Raw genomic sequence first — 11,244 nt, forward strand, 5'->3', positions numbered from 1 at the left:
CACACCCCTCCATTTCTTCTTTTAAATTTAATGACAAAAGAATAAATAAAAAATGAAAATATAAAAATTATGGAGCAATAATAATTTTCAAATGCTAGTGGTTTGAACTGAAGTAATGAATTGACAACACTTTTTTAATAGATTGGTTGTGGACACTCTCCTTAACCTAACCGAGTCTGGTTTCAAGCTTATAAATATGGTATAAAACAATCGGAATTTAAGTCACATACCAAATGAAATATATTTTTTTTCAAACAACAACTAAAAACTAATTAACTTTAAACCAAAAAATATATATATATTTTTAAAATTTTTATTAACATTTATATTTACGTTAAGTGAAACTTTTTGGACGGTAGGATAATATTGGAAATGAAAATAAATAAAATTACCTTGATAAAACACAAGAGTAGTGACTAGTCTGTAGTCGTACTATATAATAATTTTGGTGTGTTTGTGTTTGTGTTCATCCCTCCCACACCGATTAAAAAGAAAGAGAAGAGAAGAGAAGATCACACGACTTTTTCTGCAACTAGAAGAGGAACACCAACAGAGTTTTTCTTTTTCTTTTTCTACGAGTATTTATTAATCCATTTATGATCTCCCAGCTTTGTTTAATTCAATCCAGTATCCACCCAACTGTTCTTTGTTGTTTTGTAAGTTATCATCAATTCGATCCCATCGAAAGCTAGCTATTATATATCTACCCATAAAGAAGAAAGAAGAATCGATCCAGAAAAAGGAGAAAGTGAGAGAAACTTACAGAAGAAGAAGAAGATGGTGTTGGGATGGAGAAGAGCTTTTTGTACTTCCGTCCCTCGGGAACGTGATTCAACCTCCATGACTGAAGAAGAGTTTGAGTATGAACATGTTATTGACAATGGGAATGGAAGTAGTTGTGGTACTACGAAATTGGGTAGAAGATTTGGGTTCTTTTTGTCTTCTTCAAATCCATCTACGCCTCCGCTTCGATCTCAGTCGGTTTCTAGTCCGAGCCTCCGTTGTCGGACCACCGTAAAAGTACCACCGGCTCCGTCGTCATCTGTTCCTGTCAGTCCGAAGCTTCATTGCGAGACGAAGAACAGCCCTCGGTGTTTTCTTCGGTCGTCGACTCCTTCGTCTCCTCGCTCTCCTTCTCCGTTTACTTTCCTCAAATCGAGTCTTCGCCTTTGCACTGTAAGTTTTGTTCATTGTCGTTGAAATTTGTACATTTTGGTGATCATCGATTGTGATATACTGATATTGATCTGGTTTATGAATCTGCAGCGTAGATGTGGATTATGTTTGCAGAGCGTGAAGAAAGGGAATGGAATGGCGAGTTTCACGGCGGAGTGTTCTCATTGTTTTCACTTCCCTTGCATCTCCGATCATGTGAAGAAACAAGGGAGCCTTGCTTGTCCTGTTTGTAGCTGTTTGTGGAAAGATATGCCTCTGTTGTCTGTAGATGAACAGAATCAGAAGCATCAGTTCGTTGAGGAAGAAGAAAGGATCAGGGAAAAGCTAGCTACGCGATTCTTCATGGAAGATGTTGCTTCCAAAAACGAATCTCCAAAGCAGCAACCATTGAATTTCAAGGTTTATAACGATGATGAGCCATTAGCGTCACTAACTCCTAAAGCTCGGTTCATTGCTATTCCAGAATCTGATGAAACTTGCGATGAAGAATCTATCGATGAGTTTCAAGGATTTTATGTTAATGGAGGTAATAACACTCCAGTTGATGATCATGCAAGAGATGTTGATGTTCGTCTGTTACCGGATGCGGCAGTGATCGCATCTTCACGGAGGCACGAGAGTTACGCGATTGTTCTGAAGGTAAAAGCTCCACCGGCGCCGGAGAAAACACAACGCAGAGCTCCAATCGATTTGGTCACTGTCGTTGATGTCAGTGGTAAAATGACATGTGAAAAGCTACAGATCATCAAAAGAGCAATGAGATCAATTGTTTCAGCACTTTCATCCAAAGATCGTCTCTCAATTGTCGCATTCTCATCGTACTCCAAGAGGTTATTACCATTGAGGCGAATGACAACGACGGGCAGACGAGCAGCGCGTCGTATCGTGGAAGCCATGGCCGTTCTCGAAGGTTCATCAAATTCAAAAGACGCCGTGAAGAAGGCCGTGAAAGTTCTAGAAGATCGTCGAGAGAAAAACCCGGTCGCCACCATCATCCTACTCTCCGAAGTTCTCGATCAATCATCATCCATTACCTCGGCGCGTTACTCTCACGCGCGTCTCGACATTCCCATACATTCACTCAACCTCGCCGTGACTGAAGTTCACGTATTCGCGAAATGCATAGGAAATTTGCTCAGCGTGGTGGTTCAGGATCTGAAACTGCAACTAGGATTTATCTCCGGTTCCGCTCCGGCGGCAATCGCGGCGGTTTATTCACGTACACCACAACCGATCGTCCTTGGATCCGGTGCTGTACAGATCGGAGAATTGTCTGCCGATGAAGAAATAGAATTATTGATTGAATTGAAAGTGCCATCGTCGGCGTTAAGGTCCCACCAAATACTATCCGTGCGATGCTGTTACAGGGAATCAACAAGTCAGGAGCTCATCTATGGTAAACAACAAGCTTTGCTTGTACCTCGGCCGAGCACCGTCCGATCATCGTCTCCGGCCATCCAACGGCTGCGAAACCTTTTCATCACAACTCGAGCCTTAGCCGAATCAAAACGGCTAACCGATCGAAACGATCTCACCGGCGCATACCACATGCTTGTCTCAGCTCGTGCCTTAATGCATCAATCCAATCCAGCTTGTGGTAACGAATTTATGCTCCGTTTAGAAGCGGAGATAAGCGACCTTCAACGGCGGCGCAAGGTTCAAGCACCGTCTCCGGCTCAGCAAGTTGGACGGAGAGGCAGGGTGGCGGATGTGGCGGCGTATACGGATGAGAAAGGTGAGCCGTTAACGCCGACGTCGGCTTGGAGAGTGGCGGATCGGCTGGCTAAAGTTGCGATGATGAGAAAGTCGGTAAATAGAGTCAGCGATTTACACGGGTTTGAAGATGCGAGATTCTGATGAAAATGAAAAATGAAAAATGCAAATAGTAATTTTTATGACTTTGCTTTTAGGTCCTTGTTTTTTCTGTTTATTACAGTTTTTACCCTCCAAGAATGCAAAGTTATTAAAAAAGGAAAAATAATAAGTAGTGTGGTCGGATTGAGTATAATATCGACAAAGGGTACCCGACGATTTGAGCCTTTTATATGTAGCAAACTAGCAATCAATTGGAATGAAAAGGAAAACAAGAGAATGGGTGACAAAAGCTATTGAAATGGAGGGGCCTCTATGTCTTTTTGTCTTCTTTTAGAATTCCATTATATGATGATTATATTTCATTTGGTTTAATGGGAAGAATAGTTGTACATTATCTTAAATGGAAACCTTTTAGCTTAAAGCAATAGTTCTTAACAATATAGATATATATTAAATCTAATAAGAAGTTAGAAAATCAACAATTATAATGGAAAAATAATTATGATACGATTTTATGATCAACCAACACAATTGAGTTTTGTTTTAGACATTTTATTATATATATATATATATATATATATATATATATATATATATATATATATATATATATATATATATATATAGAGAGAGAGAGAGCTAGATTCAAATGTGGATTAACATTTATTATGCAGAAGTTGGGAAAATGCAATTCTATGAGAATAATAACGAAAATATATTGTTTGGTAATGTAAATACATGCAATCTTATATAACTATTGTGATTATCACACATTCTCACTAATTAATCGTCTATAAGGTTATTATAATTCTTTTATTATTATTATTTTCATTCTATCAGAGTGTTGTCAGAATGTTTATTGAGTCATATTTTGTAAAAATGATAATGAGTAAAAACGATGTGTGAGAACAAAAATAAATAAGAATTAGTTAGCATACATGAAAATGACGATAGTTTTGTAAGGTTGAACTTATTCACATTATCAAACAAAATATTCTCTTAGTAATTCTCATAAAACAGCATTGTCCACACGTCCACACAATAGTTATCCATACACATTATAATATATATATATATATATATATATATATATATATATATATATATATATATATATATATATATCCGGTAAGAATTTTTTTTTGATAGGAAGGTAAGAAATTTTTTTTCTACATATTTTTTTAACGAACAAAACAAATGAATCACTATATGAATCAAAAATAACATGATTCACAAAAAAATCTCAAAAAAACATCTCGATCATTCATTTATAAAATGATTTTGTTGTTATTCACTAAAATTGTCATAAAAGTGAATTTTTTCTTGATTTACTTTAAAATGAATCATGAACATTTTTTTTAAGAATTTTTATTTGTAAATCATCTAACTTTTGAATCATCTAATGATTCATTTTGTTTTTTTGCTAAAAAAATATATAGAAAAAAACTTATTATCTTCCTACCAAAAGTTTCATTCTTATTTGATCTTGACTATATTTTCAAGATCGAATAAGGAGTTTTTAACCATAATAGAGTCCTTTGAAAAAATATTTACCATATTGGGGTTCTTTCAAAAATATTTACCAAAATGGTATTTTTTTCATTTTTTTTTTACTTTTCAGTTTTCTTTTCAGTTTTTTTATTGTAAATACCTTATTTTTCTTTTTTTTTTCTCTTTTATTTCTTCTTTTTACTGTTATATATATATATATATATATATATATATATATATATATATATATATATATATATATATATATATATCAAATAACAGTTTTTATTTTAGTTTTTTTATTACCTTTTTTACTGTTTTTTTAAATAACAGTTTTTTTTATCTTTTTTTTTTCTGTTTTTTTTAATATCCGTTTTTCTTATACCACCTTTTGACCATCAAATTTTAACCATCATAAATTAAAAACACAATATATTTTAAGGTACAAAAACTCTAACATTAACGTACAATGTTTTTAAGGTAAAAAAAACTCAACATAGTTTGTTAATAAAAAATAAAAAATAAAAAATAAAAAAAAACACCACAAAACATCTCCAACATTGTTTATTACAAAAAGAAAAACATCACAATTTGCTTGAACTTGAAGCGGTAACAAATTCTTACCTGTAAAAAAAGAAAAAAAATCAGAGAATAATCGCAACAAATATCATAATTTTTTTTTTAAACTACCTTGGCATAGACGGACATCGTTATCGATTATGCCCCGGTTGCCTACAAATTCCACAAAGATTGGCATTTCTTCATTCTTTAATATCCATACCATTTTTTATTCTTGTTGAACGAGGACGACCTTTTTTATTTCGTAATAGTTCTAAATTTGGAAGTAATTCATTAAATGGTGATTGTGGCCAATACGCTTCATGAGGAAGGGGGGAGAACTCAGATGCCCAAGTAGCACAATAGTATTCAATCGAGTAACATTTATCAACATATTGCCAACTATGTATTTTGATTGCTCTAACAAGTTCCTCTTTATCCTTGAAAGAATCTTTTCCCAACTCTTGTGTAAAATCATTCTTACTCGTTGATTGTGTCACAATCCAATTGTCATCAATAGTCAAATTTGTTCCTTCCATATTAGTAAAAGTTGAAGGCACTTCAACATTATTATCAAAAGATGTTTCCTCATCATCTTTATCTCCAATTTCATCTTCCAATATTTCATTTAACTCATTTTCATTGTCTATAATCACATTAGTCACAACAGCAACTTGAGAGATTATAGAAAAATTTTCATTGTCAATCATGTCTATTATAGAATTCATCTACAAAACAAACAAAAACAAACAAAAATTGATCAAAAAATAGGAATTTGTGCTAACAAGAAAAAAGAAACATAATAACATATTTGCAATCAATTTCATCTAAAAAAATTGTGATAAATCCAACTACAAGAAAAAAAATAAACAAAAACGAAATTTGATCAATAGTTCATCCTAACAAGAAGCAGAATCAAGAAAGGGAATGGAGAAGAAAAAAGTAAACAACAAACTATGGAATTGAAAATTTTGATAACAGAGAACAAAAAAATTAAACAGAAAAGGTGCAGGATAATCAAAATCGCATACCTTGAATGGAGGAAGGGTGGAACCGTGGAAGAGGTTGCAGCTCTGCTCGCCGGCGACGGATGGACGAGGCTGCAGGTGGTCGGCGATGGTGGATGTGGGACAGCCGACAGCGACCAAACAATGGTGGAGCCCTAATTGTCGTTTACGTTTTCTTGTTTTTTTTTCTGTCTGTGCCTCGCTCGTTCCCTCCAGGTAATACAAAAAGCGTGTTTTTTTTTCCTAAATAAAAATATTAGTTTTCAATCTAAAGTAATACCATTATGGTAAATATTTTTGAAAGAACCCTATTATGGTAAATATTTTTTGCAAAGACTCTATTATGGTTAAAATCTCATCGAATAAGATATATTTTCAAGGTTTTTGCAGCGACAAAAATAAATATTAAAAGTAATTGCATTGTAAGAACATTACATCCAAACAATGACGTTGCTATGCTGCAAGGGCCAAATTATCTGTCAATGAAAGTCATATTCTAGTCATATCATCCGAAGAAATGACAATACTCCATCAACGAACCGATTTATCTCTAAATAGAAGAAGCAACAAAACACAAAATGAATAAATGATGCTTGTGTCCGAATAATTATGACATATAGTCATATATGACATGGAAAAGAATCAACACACGTCTTTTAATTAAATTGGCCCTAGTAGATAAAGATCCAAAAGTATTATCCAATCAAATATATTGATTTTAATAGTTAACAATGCAATCCATCTGGTTGTATCTTAGGTCCCGTTTGATAGTTCCTGTCTGGGAAAGTGTTGTATGGTAAAGTGCTGTCTGGGAAAGTTTTCTGACTGGGAAAGAACCATGTTGTTTGATTGTACATCTGATTGACTGTGCTGAATGATGAAAAATGACCTGGTTTATGTCCGATAGTAGTGTGATGGATGATATTTTTTAAAATAAATTAGGATGGTGGTGGTGTTGTCCAAAAAAAAAAGAATTAATCCAATAAAAATGAATTAAAAAAAATTAACTAAAAGAAATTAATAATCCAATAAGGTAGTATTTATTAATATATAAATATTATATATTATAAATAATATTTATGAATATATAATAATCCAATAAAAAGAATGATTTAAAAGAAATTAATAATCCAATGAAATAATATTTATTAATACATAAATATTATATATTAAAATAATATTTCTTAATATAAAATAATACATTAAAAAAGTAATAATTCAATAAAAAATAAATTTAAAAAAAGTTATTTAAAAAAATTAATAATCCAAGAAAGAAAGAAAGATGTGGGGTTTGGTGCATAATTGTCTTTCCAGCCCATTCAGCCAGAAAGATATGATTTTTGGGCTTTCTGGGAAAGACATATCTTACCGGGAAAGACCCACTTTTTTGTGCAAATCAAACAGTCTTTCCGGTCCATTCAGCCAGAAAGATCTGTTTGGACCTGGAAAGATGCGTATCAAACGGGGCCTTACCCACGACCAAATATTCACCATCAATATATTTTCTCATCGATGCTATCACAAGCACCCCATCAAATCAAGGTCTCGAGTTCAGCTATCTGGTTGGTCATTCGATTGAAAAGATTGTAAATTCCTTTCATTTCTGATATGATCTCTCCTCCTTGTGTTTCTTCGATGCCCCTTTTGTTTAAGTAAAGCTCGCAAAAATCGATTCAACCCACCAACTCAACCCGAACCCAACTCAAAATTAGTGGGTTGGGTTGAGATTTTCAACCCATTTAACTTAAATAAGTCAACCCGTCTAACCCATTTAATTAAATAGGTTGGGTTGGATAAAAATTATTAATCAGTTTTCAACCCGTCAACCCGTTTAACTTTAATATATATATTTAATTTAATATTATTTGAATATTATCATGTATTAATCAAAGTATTAATTTGTAAATTATAGTGTTGCATTTATTATTATCTATGTTTAATAAAATTCAATCCTAATTTTCATCTTTTTTTTAACGCCGATAATACTGGTCACTCTCCAAAATCATTTTGAAACTAAATATTTTTAATGTTATTTGAACAATTTATTAATATTTATGAATTAGGATTGTGCTTTTATCATAATTATGAAGTTTTATTTACGTTTTATACCTTAAGTGGTATAATATTTAATTATATAATTTATTTAATTGATTTTAAATAGATTAACCCAAGTTTAACCCATTTATTTAATAGGTTGGTTGGGAACTGCATAAACAGGTCAACCCAGTGACAACCCATTTATCTAAAAGGTTGGGTTGGGTTGGAAATATCAACCCATTTAAATAAACAGGTTGGGTTGGGTTGAAATTTTCAACCAAATTATTAAATGAGTTGAACCCGAACCCAACCTAGATCGAATCATTGTCAGCTCTTGTTGTAAGCATTAACTCTCTATCCACACTTCATTAAAGAATTGCGAGTTCACCGCATAATCTTTGTCAAATTTTAAAGTAAATAATCTTAGGAACCTACGCCAAAAAAGAACTTCACAGTACAATTTTTCCTTTAAAAGTTCAACGATGATCAATTACCCACTTTCTTTAAAAAAAAACAATCAAGTCATTGTAGACGAGATATTTTCCCATGGATCATCTCTTCATTAATTCAATCAGTACAAATACAATACATAAGGCCTCTCAAGATAAAAGGGCCAATCATTAAATGGGCTATATTATAATTACAACATAATAAGAATAATAGCCCACAGTTGGAACGTGGGAAGTAGCACGAACGTTCAAACTGGACCATAAATCAAGGAATAGCGCCGAAGGAAGACTCTTGGTGAAGATGTCTGCATATTGAGATTTGGATGGAACATAAAGAACACGAACATGACCGGTGGCAACTTTATCCCGAACAAAATGGAGGTCTATCTCAATATGTTTAGTCTGTTGATGTTGAACTGGGTTGGAAGACATGTATATTGCACTAACATTATCACAGTATACAAGAGTAGCACAATGCGGAGAATAATGTAGCTCAAGAAGTAAGTTACGAAGCCAACATGTTTCGGCAATGTGAGAACAAGATCGATGCGCAGGGACAAGGTTTGAAAACTCAAACCTTGAGTGAATGCTTAAGATCAATGTCTGCTTGCTAATGGATGTTCAAATCGAAACTGGAGAGACCAGTCAAGTCTTAGATAATCAGTTCAACAAATGATCAAGACATTGATTGAGAATAAATAGTCAATGATCAAGGTAAAGTTAATAAATGAAGAACAAGAATGTTTTTGAATATGATAGAGTAAATGCTAGAAGTGAGTGAAAGATCCGTATTTTACTTGTATTGAATGCTTCCCATATATAGGAGAGAGTGCTACATCGAATTAACTAAGTAACTTACATAGGACCGGACAATAGAACTATTTCTGACATTCTGATTGTCTAATATAACAAAAGGCTGATTCGTATGAAACGTTACATCAATACAAGGATAATTAATGACAAAAGACAAAATAGTGTTCTTCTGGATCAGCATACATTCCGAACGTGAGGATCACTCCGAAATGTGTTCCTCTTCTAAATACTCCTCCTCTTCTCCTCTTCAGCTCCGGACAGGTTCCAGAGCACTTTTCCCTTCGGAGCCAACACACTTCGGAATATGTACTTAGGATTGCTAGAGGTTCACTTTCAGGTTCCAACAATCTCCCCCTAAGTGAACTTCGCAATCTATCAAGCTTAGAATTTTTCTTCCTTAATGAAGGTGTAGGCTCAGAACAACCATTCGTGGACTTCAATGTACCATGCTAGCTGACTTACAAACTTCGCCTTAACATGTTCCGGAGCATCAGACTTGGATGCACGCGACATAAACTTCTTCAGAGCTTTGGAAGGAACCAAGTGTTTGTCAAGAACTCAGAAGCAGTCATTCTTGTTGGTTTTCCTGGTAGTGTAGACAAACCCTAGAACAGGCTCTTCAATAGGACCATTAGCAAGGAGTTCAGCTTCCGTAAGGATGAAGTCGATTTTAGGAACAAATTGCTCAGTTCCGTAAAGATGTGCAAGCTCAAAATCTCTTCGGCTGAACTCAACAACATAATCTTTCAAGAAGCTTAATGCAGCATGATAGGCACCCATACTGAGGTCATCCTTCTAATTTTCTCTGAAGTAGGCGGCCAAGGTGAGAATGTCATTTGGATTCATAGAGGGGAAATCCGCATCAGTGACAGTTAGTTGAGTAGGTTTGTTCCGGAGGATGTGAAAACGGAACAACGGATAGTTAAGCCCAAACTTTGTCAGGATTTTTCTTCCGAAGCCATTGACCTGAGTAATCTTCTTCTTCGACCAAACTTCCTTGAATCGCAAAGCGTTCTTAGAGTAGAAAGTATCAAGTATTTCTCTTTCTGTTTGGATAATCATTTCCGGAGGATCTGTGGGATGAAGTGGAGCGAACTTGGTGTAATACTTGCTGAAGGGAGAGAGAGGAAGATCAAGTTGATCGTGATCACCGGTGGGAAGATCATAGTACATGACTGGGATGATTTGGTGACTCTGAAGGATGCCTTCGCGGCAAAGAGGAGATATCCCACGCATTGGGTCAGGATTATCTTTTAGAGCCTGGATCCGGATGCTTTCTTCAAGAGCTTGACTGATTTCCTCCTGAGACCAGCCATGTTTTTGTTTGAGTGGAGGTACGGAGTGCAAAGCTTGTTGTTCGGCTGTCATTGGTTTCTTCCCTTTTGCTCGTTGAAGCGCAGCAATGTCACGCCTCATATTCTCATCGATCGAGAATTCCGGAGTGGGATTTGGAAGAGGTTCTTCCGGAATATCATCAGGGGTCCGGAGTGGAGAGCCCTGGTCGATCGGAGCAATTTTTGGTTCCGGAATGGGAGTGGGAGACTGCATGGAAGGAGTGGCTCGGAAGGCTTGAGCAGTGTCACACCCCCAAACCAAGGATCGCAGAAACGTCCGGGGGTGGAGGACTTCATGTATAGTATCACAACAACGAATATAATAGTGCTCAAGTAAATACAACCATCATAAATATAATTGAAAAGGTTACACCATGGAATAAGTTTACATGTTTCAAAATTAATTACATTATGATGACAAAATGAAACGTTTGACGATTTATCGTCCCATCCTCAAAATGCTGTTGGTTTTCCTGTTTCACTGATTTCCTGAGAATACAAGTAGTTTTGAAAAAGTGTCAACAATTAAGTTGGTGAGTTCATAAGAGTTTGTTTGAGAAAGAA

The 11,244-nt window shown here is 34.8% G+C and overlaps 1 protein-coding gene across 1 annotated transcript; it reads left to right on the forward strand.

The window, feature by feature from the left end:
* The first annotated feature begins 422 nt into the window (after positions 1-422).
* Positions 423-3,392, forward strand: EDA40 (Zinc finger (C3HC4-type RING finger) family protein). The gene is made up of 2 exons (XM_079085931.1): positions 423-1,176; positions 1,267-3,392. The coding sequence occupies exons 1-2, from the start codon at positions 778-780 to the stop codon at positions 3,031-3,033; spliced, it is 2,166 nt and encodes a 721-aa protein (XP_078942057.1). The 5' UTR covers positions 423-777; the 3' UTR covers positions 3,034-3,392.
* Positions 3,393-11,244: the final 7,852 nt, after the last annotated feature.

Source organism: Lactuca virosa, chromosome 3 (assembly GCF_052849685.1).
Source record: "Lactuca virosa cultivar CGN04683 chromosome 3, Lactuca_virosa_CGN04683_v6, whole genome shotgun sequence".
NCBI classification, from domain to species: domain Eukaryota; kingdom Viridiplantae; phylum Streptophyta; class Magnoliopsida; order Asterales; family Asteraceae; genus Lactuca; species Lactuca virosa.